General features: G+C 36.4%; 1 protein-coding gene across 1 annotated transcript; it reads left to right on the top strand.

Moving 5' to 3' along the window:
* The first annotated feature begins 817 nt into the window (after positions 1-817).
* LOC150082648 (phospholipase A1 member A-like) lies at positions 818-23,024 on the top strand. The gene is made up of 9 exons (XM_090378228.1): positions 818-953; positions 2,751-3,004; positions 10,101-10,209; positions 10,987-11,061; positions 11,378-11,494; positions 16,019-16,135; positions 20,188-20,436; positions 22,687-22,798; positions 22,844-23,024. The coding sequence occupies exons 1-9, from the start codon at positions 818-820 to the stop codon at positions 23,022-23,024; spliced, it is 1,350 nt and encodes a 449-aa protein (XP_090234354.1).
* Positions 23,025-23,277: the final 253 nt, after the last annotated feature.

Genomic DNA, 23,277 nt, shown 5'->3' with positions numbered 1-23,277 from the left:
AGTCGGCCATGGTTTTGCATATAATCTGAGAAAATTCTCTCAAAGAAACTTACATCAGTATAAGAACTAGTAAACTTCAATTTAACTCTTCGAAACTTAAGTTATCTCATGCACTAATACACGATATCACGCAGAGAAATAAGCTAAGCACGATTAATTTTCCCACCTTTAGCGAACAATTGAACAACTGATGTCGTATTCGCTCAATGAACTGCTCAGTAGTTAATGCTAGAGAACCGGTTTTCTCTTAGATTTATCCATCCATCCACATGGGCGCAGTTTTGTGAGTAAGGTAGAACGAATGTCATCAGATGAAACAAGCTTTCTTAGCGTTCAGTTTGAACTATCATTATTAAAAGAATTATAAGAGCAAATGCAAGAAGTGGAACGTGTTTGTATCCTTCCGCAGGCGTTCATAAGAGAGGGGGGAAAATACGGAAGAAATAGCAATCATGTTGATCCAATGTGGTTATGAGTTTTGACCAGTCGTTTTGTATAGCAATTTTAACATGCACACACACTCACACGTACATACATATATGAAAGCTAGAAAGGAGTTCCTTTCACAATCGAAAACCTAGTTATCTTAAACTTTTATTCTCCTTCAAGTTCATACTCCGTCACAGTCGAAAAATCTTTGTTCATGAAATTTTTTTTATTGGTCATACAAAAAGAAAAAGTTTAATTAATTATTCATGCTTATACAACCTTACAAAACGATTGGAAGTTGGGTTTTATCGTTGTATATATAAAACTGGATTATTTCATCTTTACAGAAGAAACTCTGACACTCATCAAGAGGAACTGTGTCAAGAAGATGACGGCTACTGAAGTACCAAGGTCTCTTTCATTTTCTGTTTTCATGATATGCTGCACCACATTTTACTATAACTGTGTCACAGCCTCGGAATGGGAGAGTAGTTCAACGTATGAAGAATTTGGACCTAATAAAGGTAACTTTATTTTAATTTTTGCTTATTTCGATTAAATCAGTAAAGGTAAAATAAAATGATATACGGTATAGTTAAACACGGTAATCGAGAAATTTATTTTAATTGCGCTGCTAATTATTGTACATGTTTTATTATTTATACTAGATGTATATTTTTATTCTGTACCGGTTTTGCAGCCAAAGAATATCAATAACAAACATATATTTTCAAAGAAATTAATGGAAAAATTAAATTTTAATAATTACAAAAATGATCATTATTATTTTAGGTTTAATTCATTATGTAATTACATTCTGCATTATTGTATAAATTTTTTATAAAATTTGAATTGGGCTAGTGAATAAGTCAATAATGAATATTTTTGAAAATTTCTGACGAAAATTTAAATTTTTTAAAGGGAGCGCTGGATGTCAGTTCTTACAGTTAAGTGTTAACAGACGATGTTGCTTTATGCTTGAATAATATCGAAAATTGCTAGATTTGTGCCTGTACACTATACAAAGTACAACGACCTGCAAAAACTAAAAGTAAGGATTCATTGAAGTCAATGCTGTTATTTACAACTTTCATGCTGTAATTAAGTAAAAAAAAAAACTCTGAAGCGACTTTAGGAAGAGGTAATTTCTATAAATCTTAAGCATGGTGATCAGTCTACAATAGAGTTTTGTGAGACACTCTTCAGTATTCCGTTTAAATTAGTAGGTAATTTCTAAAAGAAAAAAAATAAGTGAAATAAAATAAAATTAATTAGTGGCTAAATTGTCAAAATTTAATTATTGAATTTTATTCATCAACACCCGATAAAAGATACTTAACGTTGCAAATTCCCAGCATTCCTAGCGCACAGTTCTGATTTGTGACAATCTGCTGTATTATGAGTAATTCAGAGAGAATTTAAAAAATAGTTTTTTATACTATTAATACATAATAGCATGAAAAACTAAAGCTTTCATTTTTAATGAAAGTTAGTGCTTTTATTTTTAATTTCCTGGGCTTAAGCGATGTTCAGAGTGTAGTGTAAGAGACTTGCTGTAGTTTCAGCAATGCAGAAATAATTTTTTTTTTTTTTTTTTTGGCTGGTGCAGCTAAAGCCTCAGGCTTCCTTGCACCATATGGCTAATAATAATAATAATAATAATAATTTCCTTTTTTGTTTTCAATGTACGTAAATAGAAGTTAAGGTATATTTTTATCTCTTCAAAATGAAGGAGCTTTTATTATTTTTTCACCACAAAAACAAACGCCAAGCAAGGAAGGCGCTCTGGTAACTAGTTCTCAGTTTCAAAAAGTTTAAAAGTTTCAAGCATCTTTAAATATAACGACCACTAATTGCCAACGCAATGACTTCCGTATTTTCAAAGGAGTAGAGCCAGGTACCACCATAGCCGAGTGGTAAGGGGACAAGTATAGGATTAGCACATCGTGTGTTTGAACTGACGTGATACCATAAAATCATAAATTCTTATAGTCTCCAGCTGAAATTTTAAAAAATTAAAAATTAAGTACAAAATTTTACATAATAAATTATTAAATTTAATTTATTCTGTAATATAATTATGTTTATATGTAAAAACATCGAAGAGGTATTAATGGGACAGAAGATTATGTGAATTGATCATACAGTTCTTTATTGTTTTACTTGTTAAACGATCCCTAATATTTTGATGTTCAGTATATATGCCATTTTATACGAGTATTGTAAATTGCTCGAATATGTTAACATAAAATATGTTAATTTGATTGTTTAAAATTACTGTTAAGCTTTAATTACTGTTTCTCTTTGGAATTTCAATACAGATAATGCAAAGAGATGCTATGGAGAGCTGGGCTGTTTTGCTTCATTGCCTCGCAAAGAAGGTGATTATCCAAATGATCGAGAAACCATCAGCACAAAATTTTGGTTATATACCAGAAAAAATCAGAAAGATGGTCATCACATTAAGGCAAATAATAAAAGCAGTGTTGACGAATCTTTCTTTAATCCAAAAGTCGGTACAAAAATTCTTTGCCACGGATGGTTGGATAACATGCGACTCTCCACATGGATGCAGGTGAGTAGCGATAGATAATTATCTGTTTGGTTGGTCTCTCTCTCTCTCTCTCTCTCTCTCTGAGCTTGCGGTAGCTTTTATCGCCATGGCCGGCTCTAAGTTGCTCCTGAGATTTTCGGTGCAAACTATGGTCTAGCAATTACTATTTAGTGTCCAGTGTAACAGAGATAGCACGGGCATGTAGGATCATATGCAGCGCACTTTTGCCACTCGTTTATACTCGGTCCTGTCGATCACGGTTCTTTTATACCACGTGAGACCTGGTTCTGTTTCTCAGGTTGGTAGTAACCTGGTTCTGTTGAGACAGAAAGGAATATTTATGGGTTTTTTTTTTTCCATTATTGTTTCTGAATCGTGAAAAGTAGGGTTTTTCATCCCCAAACAAGAAGAAAAATAATTATTAATAAATTATATTAAAATAAGATGTACATATTGTTAAAATACTTTATTACTGCCTTCTTCTTCTTCTTTCGATTCGGACGTTTGACATTTATTCTACTTGTAATGAAACCAATCTAGAGTATTACTTTTAAAAGTAAACCCATTGTTTATTTGTTTTAAGTATACGTTGTTTTTATTGCTGTTGGGTTTAAGGAGCATCAGCAACTCAGGCCATATTGTGCCGTATATAATATGTCTGTAAATTGAATGTGTTTTGTGGTCGATTTTCTAAACGAAAAATCCGAATTTCTGGGATAAGAAAACCATGCTACCGTTGCCTGAGACCGTCTAACTCAGCTACGTTGTGAGAAAGTCCTATAAAAATTCCTCGGATCATTGGCGGGATTCAAACTCAGGTCTTTTCCACCCGGTGTGGAGAGGATGATGATTATATCAATTGTGCTACCCACGAGGGCCGAAGTTCGACGCTAGGAAGTAACAGCGTTTCTGTTACGTAATCCAGTTACGTTATTGGGTTTTAGGAGCATCGGCGACTAAGGACATGACTTTGCTCTGTGTATATTGTCTGTAAATTGCGTGTTCTGAGGTAGATTTTCTATTTGCTGGATGAAAAACCCGAGTTTCTGGGAGAAAAACCATGCTACCATGAAAAAGGATCTTAAAAATTCTTCACGTCGTTGACGGAATTCAAACTCAGGTCTTTTCCACTTGGTGTAGGGAGGACGGCGATTCTACCAGCTGTGTAACCCACCCACGAGGGATACGATACCGTTTTGTTTGAAAAGTTAACTTCGCCATGGACATAACGTAGTCAGTTTGGTGGTACCGCTATGAAGGTGGCGGAGAATGAAAGGGACTTAGACGTACTGTCCAGCCAACATTAAATCTGTGAGCAATAGAGACAGGCTTCTAGGACAGCTCATGGGCTGGCAATATTCCTATATATCATTAACATGATATATAGGAATTTTGTCGGCAGTGACAAAGAGGAGATTACCTCATTGTTAAGGCATCTTGAGTACAGGAAGTTGGTCAGGGGGCCATCATTTTAGAAAGAACTTTGATCTGTTTAGAATTTCTTCAGAGAAGAGCAAAGAACTTAGTGGGGAACAGAAAGGCTTCCGTTCTGCAAATTGCAGCGTTTGGAAATTAGGCCCTTGCGAGATCTGACCGAAGTTTAAGACTTTAAATAGATTGAATGAACTAAATACTGATGGCATCCTTACTCTTTCTCAACAACGTTCATAAGGACACATAAACTTAAATAGAAACAGGATGGATGCAGGACAGATGTGTGAAATTTTTCTTTCACCAGAGAGTGATTGATCGTTGGAACAAATTTCCGTCTGGTGTTTTGGAGGTCGGAAGCTTGTATAAAGTTAAGGAAGAAGTGGACAAATCATAAAAGGATAGAGACAGATGAGGTGGGCAGGGTTTTTTTTTTCTGTATAAGTTGCTTTGCATAATTTGCCACTACCAAAGTAGTACTACTATCGTAATACTAAAATTAGCATGCTCTTCGGTAAAATTGCGTCACACACAGAGGTTACGTTATTCTAGCGAACCCTGGACTTCCTCAACTTGTAGGAGATTACTAATAATACAGGCTCTTATAAAAACTAATAAACTCTTTTAGCGTATTTTGTACTGGGCTTCGACAAAAATACTCCAGTGCAGGTCTACCCTATAATGATAACAACCAAAAAATCCTAGACGCGATTGTATATCGCTGGCTTCTAGTACTTATAAAAATAAAAACCAAGATGACTTTAGAATTTAGCTAATGAAACCACTATTACTTTTGAAATATTACAGTATAAAATAAGTTACACAAACCAAACCATCCGTTCTGCTCTGTTGCATCATACAAACTTCCGTTTTTGATCCATTACCCTCCTTCTAATTTCTGTTATTTCCCTACTTACTCGCTGTTTTCCCACATGGCATTCAAATTACAGGTGGTCATAAAGTAATATGCCGTAAAGATATTAACCAGCATACAAAAAACTTAATAACCAATTTTTATTTCGGGGCTTCAAAGGAAAAGGAAAATATACAAATTAACTTGAGAGCATATTGCTAAAAACACTTCCTCAAAAGCAAATGTCTTGGCTTTTAAATAACGGGAAGTAAAGTAGCAGAACTCTAATGATACTATCTTTGGAATTATTCATACCTCTTGTCCGCTGTTACCACTTCCATGCAGTTTTCGACGCATCTTCACTCAAAAATTGTTCAGTTTTGGTCAATCACAATCATAAGCTCATTGTCTCATTTCGTTCAGGGCTGCACCTTAAAAAATATAGATTGTATCTGTAAATTGCGTGTTTTCTTCGGTCGGTTTGCCTGTTTTTTTTCCGGAGGGGGAAAAAACCATGCTACCCTCGACTGAGACCAACATTCGTCTACGATGTAAAAAAAAAAAAAAAACTAGTAAAAGTTTCTCCCATTTTTGATATTGGATGTTGGTAGTAACACTGTGCTGCGAGGGCCATTACGCCTTGAAACCCCTTCAGGAATTCAAAAATCATTTAGTAGCTAAGTGCTTCCAAATGAACATTTGAATTATTTTACTTACATAATGGTTATAATTTAATGTGCGATCTTAAAGTAATGTTATTTACCTAGTTGGGACAATGAAAATGAGTTTCGCGGATCGGAAATTCAGAAAGAGGGATCTAGGTCAGTGTTTCTTAACTATTGATCTGCCTACATCTGTACGCTCTGAGTGTGGCCCTCGTGGGTAGCGCAGTTGGTAGAATCGTCCTCCCCACAACCTGTGGAAAAGACCTGAGTTCGAGTCCCGTCAATCCCGTGAGGAATTTTTATGGGCCTTTCTTCACAACTGAGTTAGGCGAAGCTAGCATGGTTTTTTTCCCGCAAACTCGGGTTTTTCTTCGAGCAAACAGAAAATCGACCACAGAACACACTCAATTCAGAGAGCGGATACAAAGGAGCAATATAGTAGTGGCTGCTGCTCCTAAAACCCTACTCCAACAGCTCTGAGTGCAGCATTGCTATCCACCAGTCTGAGATACATTTTGGATTAAGAATATCTGATTTAGATGGTCTTGTTTGGTTTTTAAGTGGCCGCTCTCCTGATATTTACTATTTTTTATTTATCTCCTCGTCTTGACTTCGTTCACTTTTTGAAAAAATTCAAAGAATTGAGCAAACCTAGGCCGAATTTCAAAATGAGTGGTAAAAATGTCTAGTTTCTCCATCAAACCGAAAGTAGCTTCTGAGAAACAAAGATATACCTTTATGGATGGATGTCTAGACCGATGGTTTCATTATATAGATTCCAGTGTGAAGCATCAGAAAGTTTAAAAGGTGTGTGAAAGAAAGTATTTCGCTTTTAATAATTCTTATTTTGTTGCGTGTTTTCAATAAGTCTCATAGTTTCATATGTAATAATTTGCAGAAAATTCGTGACGAATTGCTACACTACGATAATTACAATGTCATCTTTACTGATTGGGCCCAAGGAAACAGAGGTACACTGAAGCAAGCTGCTGCAAATTGTATGATCGTAGGAGCCGAAATTGGTCTATTGGTTAATTTCTTAGTTGTGAGTAATTTTTCTTGTAATTTTTATATTTACGTACGATATATTCGAATATACACGTACTAGCACTTACATTTGCCAGTACGTGCATGAGAATGATTCTGTATATTTTGTAAAAGTAGAAGTATACAGACTTGTGAAGCAAAAAATATTTACTTTTGTTTAAGATTATTTAATTGGGTGATTTTCTTAATATTTTGTAAATTTAATTCTTACCTTTTATAAAGTTAATTTTGCTAGGTTATATCCTTTTTTCGGTTCTTCTAAGATTAAATTCTTAAGTTCAGCAGTAGCTAAAGTTTTGGTAGTTTCTTAATTTAAATTCTATAATATTTTCTTAAGTCAATTCTGTAATATTTTGTCGTGTTAATTTTTTAATTAATGGTTGCTACAAGATCAGCTCAGAATGTTTCGTCGAGAATATCTAGTCAATAACTATGATATTACGTGAAAGAGACTGCACATTAAGTTTTACTCTAGGAGGGAAACGTGGATCAAAGTTGCCTTTAAGAATCGCAATCTTGTTTTATCTATAAAAATAGGTTGTTGAAAGTAGTTTCAAGAGAAGCACGTGAATTCCCCTCAATAAGCAGAGTAAGGCAATTGGCGTAGGTGAGCTTGGTAACCTTAGGAAAAGTGTGAAGCAGTCACTTGTGCAGGATGAGGTTTCAGACGAGAGGTCCAAGCAAAGAACCCTGATGGTAGCCACGCAAAACCAATCGAGTGAGTTGCTAAGATCCTAAAATAACAGAAATAGTATTCCTGCTAAAGTAATCGAAATAAGAAAAGGACGGTCAACAACACCTTGTTGTTGTTGTTGTAAGGTTTTAGGAGCATCAGCGACTAAGCCCATATTGCTCCGTGTATATTGTCTGTAAATTGCGTGTGTTCTCTAGTCGATTTTATGTTTCTGGATGAAAAACCCCCGGTTCCGGGAGAAAAAACCATGCTACCCTCTCCTGAGCCCGACCGACTAACTCAGCCACGTTGTGAAAAATGCCCAAAAAAATTCCTCACGTCGTCGACGGGATTCGCACTCAAATCATTTTCATCCGGTGTGGGGAGGGCGATGATCCTACCAACTGTGCGACCTACGATGGCCAACAGCGCGCACACGAGAGAGGACAAACTGTTTCACCATAAGGAATGAAATTCAGCAGTAAAATCAGTGTAAATGGCTAAAACATATTTCATTTGGCTAATGCGAACCTTGTAAAGAAATTCAACTAAAGGTCTTCCATTCCCCGTACTGGGCTAAAACTAAACTGATCACGGGAAATCAGGGATTTTTCGTGGAAAAGCGTGATAATCCTAGTAGTCAATAGATGCTCAAAAGTCTTACCCATGTTAGAATGAGAAAAGCTATCACCGATAGCGCTTTGTAGAATTACTGTTGGACGGCTTTGGAATCAGTTTAAAAAGAGCAGAATTCCATAGCGTAGAAAATATACCAGACATAAATAAGGATACATAGATTGATTTTTCTTTTCTTTCTCTTCAAATTTTTCTCTTTGAGAAAATCTGAAGCGGGCAAGGAACTGATATAGAAGCCATTTAGAATACGTAGTGTTGACTGTCAAGCGGCACCTCGGGGAAGTCATTATCCTCAGAAGCATTATTCGAGCATAAGGGAGCAGCAGCCAAGGTAGCATAACTGTCTGCTGCCAAGTAACAGTTTCCTGATCGTTAGCTGAAACAGAACAAACTTCAGGGGAGGGGATGAATTTTGTCACGAATAAGGCGGTAAATAAGATCCCCAAGGATCAGAATTGTCTGGAGAACGAAGATTGGCCCAGAAGTTGACTTTACAGGTCTTAATTTCTTTTACATCTCTTGGGGTCATGATATTCTTGCTTTAATATATCAACTTCATTACGAGACCAGCTCCGGCTTGACGTTGAAATGAATGTCAAACCTTATGAACACTGCGTAGTTAAATTATGGTTAACTTAACTACGCAGTGTAATTAAGTTATGGTTCCATGATGCTGTTTGGTGGGATGGCACCAACTTCTTTGCTTTGCTGCCTTATAAGAAGCAGAATCATCAGCAGACTGGGTATCTCTAAAGGTGAAATAGGAAAGTCCAAGTTAATAGATTCTTTAAATTTGTCCCAAAGAATTCTTAAAGAGTAGCGATGTAAACCTTAAAATGGTCAGGAAGTAATCCGCCCCTGAAACTCCAAATAAGAAATGTGATATCCATGATTATTAGAACATAAGGACGTCTCACCACACCAGTTAGCCAAAGTAGGGGGAACAGAGTAAGGATCCAACGTAATACGTATTTTCCAACGTATCTAACGCATTTTCTCCATTTAGAAGATTTGGTTAATCTTCTAAATCAACCGTGCCCGTATGCATGTCATTGGTTCGTCATCCCTGCCCTATACCCTAAAGATGATGATCTTCTTGTTCTCTCTCTTTCACCTCATTGATGTCTACGACAACAAAATTGCTTTTTCAAGCGTGTTGTCCTAGAAGATCTCTGTTTTCTCATAGTGTCAGCCTTGTCCTGGTTACTTTTGACATCTTTTGACGGATCACAAAAGACAACGACAATAGCCTACCATGGAAGTAATTAATGTTGAACAAAACGTCGAAAAACATGTCATTTACATTAATAACATCAACCGTTGTTGAACAAGTACGTCATGGACATGTCCTTACTACTCAATCAAGTTTTCATTCATAAAATCAGATGGGGAAAAATAATCCTTGAAAAGAGAGGACACGACAAAAGAACTTTTAAAAGAAATCAGATTTACTCTTGGAAAAACCTGAATTTCAGAATCTTGGGAAAATGAACGACATTTATGGATTACCTTCCTCTCAATAAATTTCGGTGATTTAAATTTGTAATGCGCCTAAAATGGTTGATATAAAATTAAAAAAAAAATGGCTCACCAGAAATTTAATGGCTCCATCGATTAGGCTCTTAATTTAATTAATCGATGAACTTTATGAGCCGGAATATTCTTTAGATAATATCAGGTTTTAGATGTTTGTTTGACCTAATACTGAACCACTCTTTCCTGCGGTTTAACTTGCGGTATTTTAACCAAAAAATAATGTCAATTATTTAGTAGGCTTATCTCAAAGCAATATATATTTAATTTTGTTTTTAGAGTAATTTTGGAGCTAATAAAAGCAGTTTTCATATAATTGGGCATAGTCTTGGAGGTCAAGCTGCTGGAATAGCTGGCTTATACATTAACAAGCCTGGAAGAATAACTGGTAGGTATTACTTTACTAAGGAATTTGAAATTTTGTGCAATAATACGCTTTATGAAATAATAATTAAATTTAGTGGTCCTAGAGCGTTACCGAAATCTCTGCCTGTGTATTTTTTCAATTGAAGTGTGTGTTCACGAGTCGATTTGTATGTTGTGAGTGGTTTTCCCCACGTGAGTTATTCGGGGTCTGAAAGACCCCGAATAACTCACGTGGAGAAAACCTACGCCTTTTGTCTGGGATCGATAAACTACAGCGTTCATTGAAGAGGACTTTAGAAATTCTTCCAATAGACGGGATTCGAATCCAGATCTTTCCAAATGAGTGGAAAGTTGTGAAGCCACTGTACCGTCATCGAGGACTTTTGCGCCATTAAGATGAAACATAAGAGACATTTAGCTAATTATAGAATGTTAACGTTATTGGGTATATGAGCAGCAAGGAGAAAATCATAATTCGAATATTCTAAATAAAAAATCATATGTAAGAGAAAAACTAATAAAGTTTTTTGATCTTCTGATTTTCCTGTATTTAGAATTTCTAAAAGTGAACAGAAACTTAGCTAAATGTTAACGAGTTTCGCAAAGGTACCGAAGTATCGGAGTTCCCTGGTAATGGAGTTTTACTGGTGTCAACAACCCTTTTGTTCGGGATTAAATTTTTTTTTACAGTTATATGAGTAGGAATTCTAATGGAATTCTGTTATCAATAAAATGTGAAAAAAGCTGAAAAAGTATGCCATGTGTATTTATAACTCGTGATTGTATTAATTTATTACAGTTGGCACTCCATCTGTAACGAGATCGCATTTAACACCTTTTGATATTTCTGAAGAAATATTTATTTGTCCTTTAGGTATGTCTGAAAAAATTGTCTTTATTAAACGAGATTCTTAGTGTGTGGTACTTGTCTAGCCCACATTTCAAATAAAAAAAAAAAACAATCGTAAATAGGGAAACCCAATTTTTGTCATATATTAAGAGAAAATCTGAATACCTTGTATTTGAATAAAATAAATTCAGTTTTTATATTAATTTTAAATCCTCCGTGGAAAATGTTTACTTTTTAATTTTTTATTTTCCAGTTTGTTTAATAGGTTGTTTTATGTTGTTCAAGGAAAGCGTTATCATCGAATACAATTCTTATTATTTTTTCCCTTATTTTCTTCCAGCGCTGGACCCGACAGTAACATATTTTGCTGATAATCGGCTGAAGGAAAGGCTCGATATATCCGATGCCGATTATGTAGATGTAATTTACAGCTTCGGTGGTAATGGAGAAGCTTCAGGTGAGTGTGGTGATCTTTCAATTCAAGTGGTGAATTGAAAGATCCACTTAATTTGAATTTGGTGATCAGCCTTTATTGAAGGCTGATCACCAAATTCAAGGATGTAGTGATCAGCCTTGAATAGCAAGGTGATCCTTGCTATTCAAGGCTGAATAGCTTTATCATTCGGCTCCATTTGGGAACAGTTCGAAACGTTTCCGATTCGAATCTGTTTATAATATGGAGAACTTTTTTTCGAGAACTTTGCAGGCAAGAATAAGTTCCTTGGTGGCAGGTCGAGAAGAACCGCCTTTTCCATTAACCACTTTAGGGTGATTTGCCTAAAGCCTACAAGGAAAAACGAAATTTCTTTCTTCAGCTTTAGTAAAATCATTAAAAACGTCATCAAATTTGATACTGGACGTTAGCTTTCAATGCAGAGAAGAGCCAAAGAAGACAAGCGATATTGAATCATAGTTGAGCGAATGTAATTTTTGATCTGCTTCATAAACAAGCAGATCAAAAATTATCTTTCTGCTGCTGTAGAAAGATAGATTTACATGCCCCAAATATATTTTCGACTATTTGATTTAATCAATTTTGTTACATATATCTTGGTTGAAAATTACAAACTCGTCAATGAATTCTTCTTCCAAATCTGATGAATACATAATGATCAAATCTTTAGCTACATGAAAATTGAAACTGTTGTATAACGTGTATGCGGCTCGTGGTTTTTATTTTCTTTTATTTTTGTTGCTATAACTTCAAAACTAACTTTATAGAAATACTTTCAGATTTTTTTAGTCACCAAAGGATTTGAACCTAGACTTCTCCAAACGAGGAACCGAAAAACAGCAAACCAAGCGAATTTGAGCCACCAAATGTCTCTAAAGACGTTCTTTAAATTGTAATTAACTCTCATGGCGTTGGACAGCGTTGGATCAGCATGGGATGATAATGTTAGATTTCTGTAAGCCATCGGAAACAATCTTACTCCACATTGACTTCTAAACTTGTCTGTTGGATTAGCTCAAACTGTTGATTATCTAGGGGAAAAACACGTCCAGTAAGGCGAAAATAACATTTTAACTTAAAATAATTTGCGTGTATTTATAGCCATAGAACATTTTTTGCCTGTTTCCCTGGATAAAATTGAGGGTTTTTGGGACGGTATACGCTTATCCGAAATCTACTAAGTTGGTCACAGAACAGAAAAAGCCGCAAAGATCGTTCCATCTTGGTAGGATTCAAACCCGGGCCTTTTCCAAACCCGGGTATGAAAGGATAGCGATAATAGCCACTATGCTATCAGCAATGGGTGCAAAAATAATAGACAATTTTAGGAGTGTAGAACAGTATTCGTATGATCAAAACCTTTTTTATTACGCGTACATACATCAAGTAGTTAAGATCACAAATTTATTAAAATACTCCATGACTGCAATTTCTAAAGCCGACCTTTAAACCACTTTATTGTATAATTTCGTATAAGAACGGAAGTAGGTTACTCAGCGAACTGTTTATTTAAACATACCATGTCTTATTCCTTTTGACTAGGTCAGTAGGACGTAATATCGGCAACATATCTTTCCTAATAGTGTCTGAAAAGAAAATAGGCTATGAGAATGATTTCTTTTCTGTCAAGTTCAGATATCTCTTCCTCACCCTTCCCAGACAACAAAGAACATATTCATTCGTTCCTCTGCTGCCATCTACTTTATAGCTGCTGCTTTTGTATTTCAGGTCGTTGAAAACACGTCAGATACCGGACTGTTATGATGAAACGAATGCTTTATTGTTAAATCAGTCAAGTGCAAAGCTAAAGTAATAAAATGAATTTGATGTCGTATTTTCAATATCTATCGGTACGCATAAATTGAGTTTATTTATCACTTTGGATTCAGTGTACGTCGAGTGCCAAAGTATCGAAGGCGATGAGGTGTCAGTATTATTATTATCAAAAAAAAAAAACTCATCTGTCCATCCCTGTGATAATATGCCATTTTTCCTTGAATTTATTCAGACCACTTCCTCAACACCAGATGGTAGTTTGTTCCACCAATTAGTTAATCTCGTTGAAAATAAATTTTCACGCGTCTACCCCGCAGCTATACTTTTTCAATATAAATTTATGTCCCCTTGTTTGCGTTGTCCGCGAAAGCGTTACCGTCATCATTAAGTTTACTCAATCCATTTAAAGCCTTGAACTCTTCTTGTGCTTAGTTTGCAAGTGCTGCTCTTTAATAGACCTGAAGTCTTTTGTGGTAAAAGTACCCTTTGTGTTCTTCATTAATATGGTTGCTCTTCTCTGAACTATTTCCAAGAGAACCACATCTTTCTTAAAATGAGTCTTCCAGATCTGTATGCAGCACTCCAGAGCTAAACCAATGCTTTGTACAACGGGACAATTACCACCTTGTCCCTAATGGCAGAATTCCTGTGTATCATTGACAGAACTCCATGAGCTTTCTAGCAGCCTGTCTGCACTCTCAGAGAAGTTCATGTCGAACTGTAAAATTACCCCTAGGTCTCTTTTGTTCTCCACCAGATTGGATGTGGCACAGTGTCGTTGTTGTAGTTGGGTTTTAGGAACATTAGCGGCTAAGGCCATATTGCTCCATAAATGCTGTCTGTAAATTGAGTGTGTTCTGTGGTCAGTTTTCTGTTTGCTGGACGAAAAACCCGAGTTTCTGGGAGAAAAACCAGCTACCCTTTCCTGAGACCGACTAACAGCCATGTTGCAAAAAAAAAGTCCATAAAAATTCCTCTGGGTGTAGCACAACCTAATTGATATGTTATTCTAGGTTTACTGTTGCTCATGTGTGGTATTATGCGTTTATGAATATTTAAACCTCAATTCCCACTTCTCAGCCCATCTGCCTAATTTTTCTAGGTCTTCTTACCGTTATATGCCTCGATTCCCTTCAATGACCATCCTACTAACGTTTTTAATCATCTGAAGACTTAAGCGTGATGTGCCTAAATTAATATCGTTAATCAATACTGTAAACAGTAAGGGCCCAATGAACCCTGAAGATCTCCACGAATAACATTAGTCCAAGAAGAGTTGTACCCATTTATAACCACCCTCTGTCTTCTGCCATTTCAATTGTCTTTTAATCTAAGGCAGTAACTTTCTCCTAATGCCACACTATACCAACTTGTAGAGTTGTCATCAGTTTTCGTTATAACTTGTCGATAAGCCAATTATTTTGATAAAATCATTGGCTTATCGACAAGGTGATCCATTGATTCACTCCTCCGAAGATTGATGATATACATTTAGAAATTTCAAATTGTTTGAAATTTCAAACTTCAGTAATTTTATAAAACTTCAGATAGTCGGAATACAACATTTTCTAGATAATAAAGTACCGTAAATCATTAACGTATAAATTGAAGAGCATGGGAACAAGAGTCGACTTTATCTGTCAATTATTTAAATACCAGATAAAGCTTCGAAGTTGCAATCATTACGTGTTAGAAGACAGATTATAGGACTGCGATTTATGTAATAAGTACATTCACTGGCAAGTAAATAAATCAGAAGCTTTTATTCGATATCTAGTATGGCCACCCAAATTATAGTCCGTACAGATTGTGGCATGGATTCCACTGGATTTCTGAAGGAGTCTGGCTCCAGATTTGACCATTCCTCCATCAGGATATTTTTCATCTGCTGTATTGTGGCCGGAAGAGAACTACAAAGCTGAACTGTCCATTGCAACATATCCCAGAATGTCTGGGATATATTGGAATGAAATCTAAAGAATTACCCGTCAGGTAGATGTTAGAAATTTTGGGAATGTTCCTCGAACCATTCACGTACAATTTTTTCATGATGGATAATTCCATTATCGTGTTTCACGACACATGAGTTTTATGCCACACTTCCCTACCGATCATATGATCGGTAGGGAAGTGTGGATCATATGATCTTTTTCCACTGTTCCACAGACCAATCATTGCGTTGGCGGCATAACTTATTGTTGATAACAGCTTCCTGAAAATCAGAAATATCACTTATCTTTCTCATGAATCGGATCGACTGAGAAGCTCCAGGTAGGCGTCAATACTTATCTAATACCAAAAGCGCCGGACCAAGGCATTTCCGCGCCCCGGGCAGAAAGATTTTTTTGGCACCCTTTACTAAGGATATCTATTTGCCTCATTGTTCTTCTGTTTTGGCACTCCTTAAAGAATGGCCTCCGGGCAAGAGCACTGGTAGCCCGTACCTTAATCTGGCACTGGATACCAACGAACTTGTGATCATGCCTTGTGGCAACTTAGGAGTAACCGCGTGCAAATATACAACTTCGTAGCATGTGGTATACGTTTAATTATCTGTTGACGCCATAGAGGTTTCTAAATTTTTGGCTCGTGGCTGTAGTAAGATAAACAATACACTCTTCTCAAACATAATTAAGTATGAACTGGATCTAATCCTTGAATTTTTTGATTGTAACAAAAATCAAGTTGAATTTCAAATGTATCGTATGCATTATAACTAACCATCAACATTTTATTTAAATTCTATTTCAGGCTATACGGATGTAGTCCCTAACACTGGGCATAAAGACTTCTATGTGAATGATGGTTTTCACCAACCAGGATGTGATAAGCCACAAGCGACCCGGAAGGGTGACAGTGCCTTTGATGGTAACGTTTTTTGTGTTTACTTTGTATTGAATATGTATGTATATAGGTAAGACAGCTCCCAGGACGTTCGTTCAAATCCGCCTCGTTTCGTTGTACATTATATACAGACTCTGCAAAACAGTTACATATATATATGTATATAAAAAACCTCTGGAGGCCCAGTCCAGAGTAATAAAAAAAAAGAAGAAGACTCCTTCACATTCGTTCAAAGCATCCAGAACCAATCAGGCATATGTTGAACTAAGACTTAAATATCAACTATCTATACAGAGATCTAAGTTGAAATACTGCTTTCGAGAATTCTTGAAAAGCATCAAATTTACGCTTCCCAGAGAGAAGTAAAACTTCCTCTCCAGGTATCAAAAGATCCAATAACTCCACAAAGTGCCGTCCTATAGGTCTCATAGATAGAACAATCATACAAAACATGATACCAGTCCTCATTAGCGCCACAGACACCAATCAGTCAAAGTGCAAACAACTTCCCATTCAGAGATCCATGGCCCGTCACCAAGAACAGTGCTTCCAAGCCAGGAGTAAACCAACTCGCAAGACGCCTATTAACCAAAAACGTAACGTCCGGGATAAACTGTCGAGTAACTCTTCCTGTAGTTCCAGTGTCCCATCGTGTTTGCCATTTGTTTGTAATTTCATTAAAACACCGCTTTCTATCACTTTGTATTGAATAAGTAATTTGTGTTTTTCAAGATCACAGTTTTGGAATGGCATCCCTTTTAAGCTAAGTAATTTACTGTATAGTAAAGCGAGAATCGCCTTATTGTTAGGAATCATCATGTAACATGTAAACATACCAATGAGCCAAAACATTATGACCACCTACCTAATATGATGTTGTTCCACCATGTGCAGCCAAAACAGCTCGTACCCGCCGAGGCATGGTCGCTACAAGATTTCTAAATGTTTCTTGTGGTATCTGGTACCAACACGTCACCAGCAGATCCTTTAACTCCTGTAAGGTCCGTGATTGACACGCCGCAGATCAGAGTTGCTGTTCCAACTCTGAAGGCCTCTCCAGCAACTTTCCACTTCCTTCTGGTTTGTGCAATGGCCATCCATTTACCGCCAACGAACTATTGAATTTCTTCAGTCCATTTCCGCTGTTGCCTAGGTTTTCTTTTAGCTCCTCTTGGGTATATCATTCTGTTATTTTCTAAGTCCATCTGTCATCAAGTGTTCGAACTATGTGTTCTGCCCACGCCCATTTTATTTCTTTAGTTTTGATAAGAATGTCCTTTACTTGAGTTTGTTGCCTAATCCATGTGTTTCTCTTCTTATCCAACAGTCTGAATCCCAATATAATGCGTTCCACTATTCGATGTGTAGTTTTCAGCTTCTCTTCCATTCTTTTGGTGAGTGCCCAAGCTTCACTTCCATACGTCATGGTGGGGATTATACATTGGTTCATTATTTTACGTTTCAGACAAATTGGGATATTGCTCCTCAGTATGTGACCATATTTCCTGAAAGCTATCCATCCGAAATTAAACCTTCTCTTGACTTCCAGCCATTTATCATTATTACAGCTAATGACTTGTCCCAGATAAGTATATGAATCCACCTCTTCAATTTCTGCTTCTTCAATGATTATATCCCTTCCTGTGACGTACCTGTTCATCATTACTTTTGTTTTAGCCATATTCATCTTTAGCCAAAATCCTTACTAACTAGCATAACTGATTAAGATTTTCCTCTAATTCTTTGGTATCGTGGCTTATGTCATCTGCAAATCGTAAATGGTTTAGGTACTCTTCATTCACATTGACTCCTTTCTGCGACCAGTCTAATCTTCTGAAAACTTCCTGAAGGGCAGCAGACAACTTCGGAGATATTGTGTCTCCTTGTCGCACTCCTTTCTCGATTTTAAATTTCCCACTGTCTTTGTCTAGTCTAATAAAGGAGGTAGCACTCTCGTATATTTTCTTCAAAATCATAATATATGGGGGTATCTATGCCTTGTCTTTCCAGTGCCCGAAACATTGCCTTACCCTGTATGGAGTCAAATGCCTTTTCATAATCCACAAATGCCAAGCATAATGGTGTTTTATATTCATTTGCTTTCTCCATTAGCTGTGATATTACGTGAAGGTGATCCATAGTTGAGAATCCTGTCCTAAAGCCAGCTTGCTCTTTCGGTTGATTCTCATCAAGTATTCTTTCTAATCTGTTAGTAATGACCCTTGTGAACAACTTTAGATGTGGGATAACAAGCTAATTGGTCTATAATTTCCAATTTCTGATTTATCTCCTTTCTTATGCAGCAAAACTATGATTGCATTATTCCACTCCTTAGGCGTCACGCCTTTTCTAATACATTTTGTGAAGTCTTGTCGGTTTCTGTGTCGTTTGTTCCTCCCAATTTTAACTTCAGTAACTTCATCTTTCCCCGGGCTTTCTGATTCTTCATTTTCTTCAATGCATATTCTATCTCACCAGGAAGGATGTCAGGTATGTTGTATGTGTTACTAATTTGCGATCCACCTTCTCCACTGCTGGCATCATTCCCTCGCTCCTTGTATAATTCTCTATAGTAGTCTTCTGCTATTTGAATTATGCCTTCTCTGCTATTTGAATTATGCCTTCTCTGCTATTTGAATTATGCCTTCTCTACTATTTGAATTATGCCTTCTCTGCTATTTGAATTATGCCTTCTCTGCTATTTATAAGTACACCATTGCTGTTCTTCAGTTTCAGTATCATTTGTCTTTCTGTATTACTGCTCATGGCTGCTGATTTAAGTTCTTTGTTTTGCCTTAATTCTTGTTCTACTTTTCTTGTATTAAATCTTCTTATGTCCTCTCTGTGTCTCTTTCTAATGGCTTTGCATAACTCAGTATACTGAATTTTGTCCTTGTTAGTGTTTATCTTGCTCTTCATTTGTCGCTTTCGGTTCATCATAACAAGTGTTTCTTGACTAATTTTTTCTTCTTTGGATTTCTTTTTTATATAAAGGTTTCTAGGGCTTATCATTTTCAGAAATTTGTTATATTCCTCGTCGATATCTTGGTCCTGAGCAGTCTGCAGAAGCTCCAACTTGTTCTTGTTCCTAAGTTCCAGTACGTACCGCTTTTTCTCCCCTTCTGTTATCTCAAAGACCCTCATATTATTTACTCGAGTCAGTTTTTTTTCTTTCTTTTCTTACATCTATATCAAGTGTACATCTTACCATTCTGTGATCACTTCCAACATTTACCTTATTCAGGACGGTAACACCATTCACAATATATCTTCTATTTGTGAGATGAAGTCGATTTCATTAGCTGCTAATCCATTTGGGCTATTCCATGCCCACTTTCTGTTCACCCTTTTCTAAAAAAAGTGTTCATTACTGACATTCCTTGAGATTCTGCAAATTCCACAAGTCTTTCACCTCTTTTATTTCTTTCACTAATTCCAAAATTTCCTATAGTTTCCCTTTCTGCACTGTTTTGTCTTTTTCCAACCTTAGCATTGAAGTCCCCCATAATAATAGTGTAGTGGGTTTTCTGCTCATCTAGAAGACGCTTAATTTCGGTGTACATTTCTTCAACCTCGTCATCATCATGGCTCGACGTTGGTGCATAAATCATTATAACCTTTAGCTTGTAATGATTTATTACCCTTCTCCCCCAACTAGCAGTTTCTCTGAACCCTTAAGGTATCTTCAATGATATTGACAAAGCCCCTTGCACCACCTTTGTTCAAATGAATACCATCTCTACCAAATAAATTCCTTCTACCTACAAGTGCAGACCATTCTGATTAAAATTTTCCTCTAGAGTCTTGTAGACTCTCTCATGTCTTGAGTTAATCCACAAGGATTTCATCATATAATTCCTCCAATCCTATCTAGTCAGAATTGCAGACAAATACACATTCTGACCTAACCAGAGGCATTTTTTCATCATGGCCCTATATTTATTCGACATATCGCCAGGCCGTGTTCTTTTAATATCCTTATTCCCCCAAATGAATTCATATTATTGAAACCATTAGAACTAAGCGTATAGAGTTCCGTATTTGGTTATCTAATTTTCTTTTTGTGTTTCCCGCAGGTGTAGCACGGTCCCTTTACTGTGATCACTTCAGGGCAGTTGATATATTTCTTATATCCATCAATCTCCAGGATTGCCGTTTTGTTGGGACAGAGTGTGATTCTTATGACAATTACAAGGCCGGAGTATGTGATGACAGAACTACATATAATGTCATGGGATTGCACTCTGATCGTTATGGGTTGAGTTCTGAATCCGGAAGCACTCAAAGAATTTATTTACAAACAAGCGGAAGTTATCCTTACTGTGGTAAGTTGACAACGACAAATACAAACAAAATAAAAGAAATATATATATATATATATATTTCAAGTTTGTTTTGGCACAGTGATGTACTTAGTCATATGACTAAGTACACTACTGTGCCAAACTATTAGTATATAATGGCGTATCTGCAAGTACATGAATGTACATGCAGTAAAAATATAATATTTAACTAATTGCAAACTCGCTTTAAAATAACTTTCAGTTGCCTGGAAATGAGCCCAATTCCTCTTCATGGAAAAAATAGACTATTCGATCACTCTATTCCTACTTACGATGGTTTTGGCGCATTATAGCCTAAGTGGGTGATGCATCAAAAAACCTCAAACCAAAATCCTATTTACGAGGAATGAGCCATTTTTAGGAGCGTTAGCATAAATGTGTAAGCGCCTATTGTTTTCACAATGTCCATCCGTCCGTCCGTCCGCATGTGAGAGTCCGTCCCAGTGGACGGGATTTTCATGAAATTTTATTATATTTTTATGTAAGACTCATGAATGTGAGCAAATACACACATATATATAGAGAGGAAGAAGATCAGTAAATTTGGGCTAAATCGTCATTTTTTTAAATGACGATTTAGCCCAAATCGTCTCTGAATAGAAATGGGCATTACATTTTATGCTATTGCAATATTGATTCGTATTTATGGGATGACCACTTGTGTATTTAAATATTTTTCACTAATAATCAAATCAAATAAACGTATAAAGACATGTACTGAATCCACCATGAATAAAAAATCTCCGGATCGTGAACTTTCGTTGTGTTATTAGGACGATTCATTTTAATGGGCATAACGTCCTGCGTAGTAAAATATTAAAAAAGGAATTAAAGTGACGATTTTATGAACGATTAAGGATATCAGTCAATCATAATTCCGAATTTGGACACACCCTTGTATTGCTACCTCCAACTGCTTTCACTGGACAATTTATTCTTTTCTTTAAGAGAAAATTGCTTCATTTCGATTTTAGTTCATTATTAACTACAGTAGTAACGAGAGCAGTTATAATTATAACATAATCTGGGAAAATCACGAGGCACACCTATTTTCTTTCAGTTTTTTTCTTTTTTCCATTTTTATAGAAGCATGTAGTTCATGATCGTACACACAGAGAGCACTTCTGATGAGTAAATTGGCCCTCCCACCTGTCTGAACAATAAGTTCAATCGAAATGCGCACTGCAGTTGTGCTTATCTGAGCTAATTAGGTCGTCCACCTTTCTCCCTTGCTGCGAATTAAATACGCAGACTCTGCATGGTATCCCACAAAGCGTTTGGTTATTATTTTATATGGATGCTCATAAATCGTTACGTGGATTAGAATTAACTTTTAATTCATCTCCTTCCACGAAAGAGGTGCATTGAGTACCCTATTGCCCATTCTAACTACATGGAGTTGTTGAACACCACCTTTGACGACTGAATATAAGTTTAATATCCAAAATTGGAATATACGCTCTATTGTAGCTGTTAATTTTCTGTTACTAATCGATTTACGTGATCACGTTAGTAATATAAGTTGGGCGGGATACCAAAGTATCCCGCCCAACTTATATTAGTTGTTAATCCATTTGGATTAACAACTAATATAAGTTGTTAATCCAAATGGTTAGAATGGTGTTGTTAGAATAGAATTGTTCAGGTTAGAATGGTGTTGTTGTGGCCCACAGCTTTAAAGTTTGCTGCGAACTTATAATGGAGCATTAAAGTGCTGAGCAAACTTTCAAGGCTGTGTTCAACTCATGTCCCGCGCAATTCTAATTCAAAATCATTGAAAGTTGAGTACATCTTTGGTAAATTGTCTGTCTATCATTCGGACATGCGACCTAATTTATCCAACTCCTATTACAACTCAGTTGTGGTAAGGATCGCAATGTTTTTGACAGAATTTTTAAAGTATTTAAAAGCAATGACAAATTTGTTATGAGCAACATGGGCATAAGACGATCGGATTCCATCATAGCAAAATTACGATAAATTCCTCTTAATTAGGCTGCGATTAGGAAAATGGAGAGAATTGTGTAGGGAATGTGTTTCGAAGGAAAAATATAAAATTCTAATGAAAGTTATTAAAAAATTTTAAAATGTGTTAAATCTGTTTTCTTTTTCTGGAAGAGTGGCAAACTCTTCCATAATATAATTTTTGAACAGTATTTCACAGTAATTTAAATTCTACTATGTGAAAATGATATTTTTCAAATAATAACCACCCCTTTTGAATTATTTCAGTTCATCAGTATTTTGTACGATTTAGCTCAAAAAATGAGTTCCGAACTAATTTTGAGCTTCACTTAACAATTAATGGAACGCAGGATACGGAGAGCTGGACTTTTAAAACAAAGTAAGTAATCCTTTTGTTTCTTTTTAATACTTTTATATCATTCAGTTTTGATAATAATGTACGCTGTTCACTCGGAGGTATTCGGTCAACCCCTGCGAAGGTCATGAACGGTGCCTGTCGAACAGATACATTTAAGAAAGATAAAACTGTGCAAGATCACCTATCAAGATCACGATCACCTCTCAAGACCTGGAACATGAAGAGACATCACACCAAAAAGAAATGAGACGACAAAACAGAGCATATCAAGGACCCCCAGAGGAACTGCCATTCACCTTGGAGGAGATAGGCCAAGCCATAGCCACTATGAGGAATGGGAAATTCCCGGGGCATGGCGCCTTGGAGGTCCTGAAGAGGGCGTGGAAAGTGGTCCGCTGCGCCATGCTGGCAAACTTCAAAATCATCCTGAAAAGTCCCGACAAACCTGAGCAAGACCCTACTTCATACCGTCTGATCGCCCTCCTCCGGATCATGGGCAA

The sequence above is a fragment of the Mastigoproctus giganteus genome, chromosome 7 (genome assembly GCF_048544385.1).
Source record: "Mastigoproctus giganteus isolate SK-2022 chromosome 7, ASM4854438v1, whole genome shotgun sequence".
Taxonomy (NCBI): domain Eukaryota; kingdom Metazoa; phylum Arthropoda; class Arachnida; order Uropygi; family Thelyphonidae; genus Mastigoproctus; species Mastigoproctus giganteus.
Note: the sequence above shows the minus strand (reverse complement) of the source record. Positions and strands in the feature narration are given on the sequence as shown.

Coding starts and splice junctions, on each gene's coding strand:
- LOC150082648 (XM_090378228.1), top strand. CDS start 818: ATGACGGCTACTGAAGTACCAAGGTCTCTTTCATTTTCTGTTTTCATG. Junction 11,062..11,377: donor AATATTTATTTGTCCTTTAG/GTATGTCTGAAA, acceptor ATTTTCTTCCAG/CGCTGGACCCGACAGTAACA. Junction 20,437..22,686: donor CGGAAGTTATCCTTACTGTG/GTAAGTTGACAA, acceptor GAATTATTTCAG/TTCATCAGTATTTTGTACGA.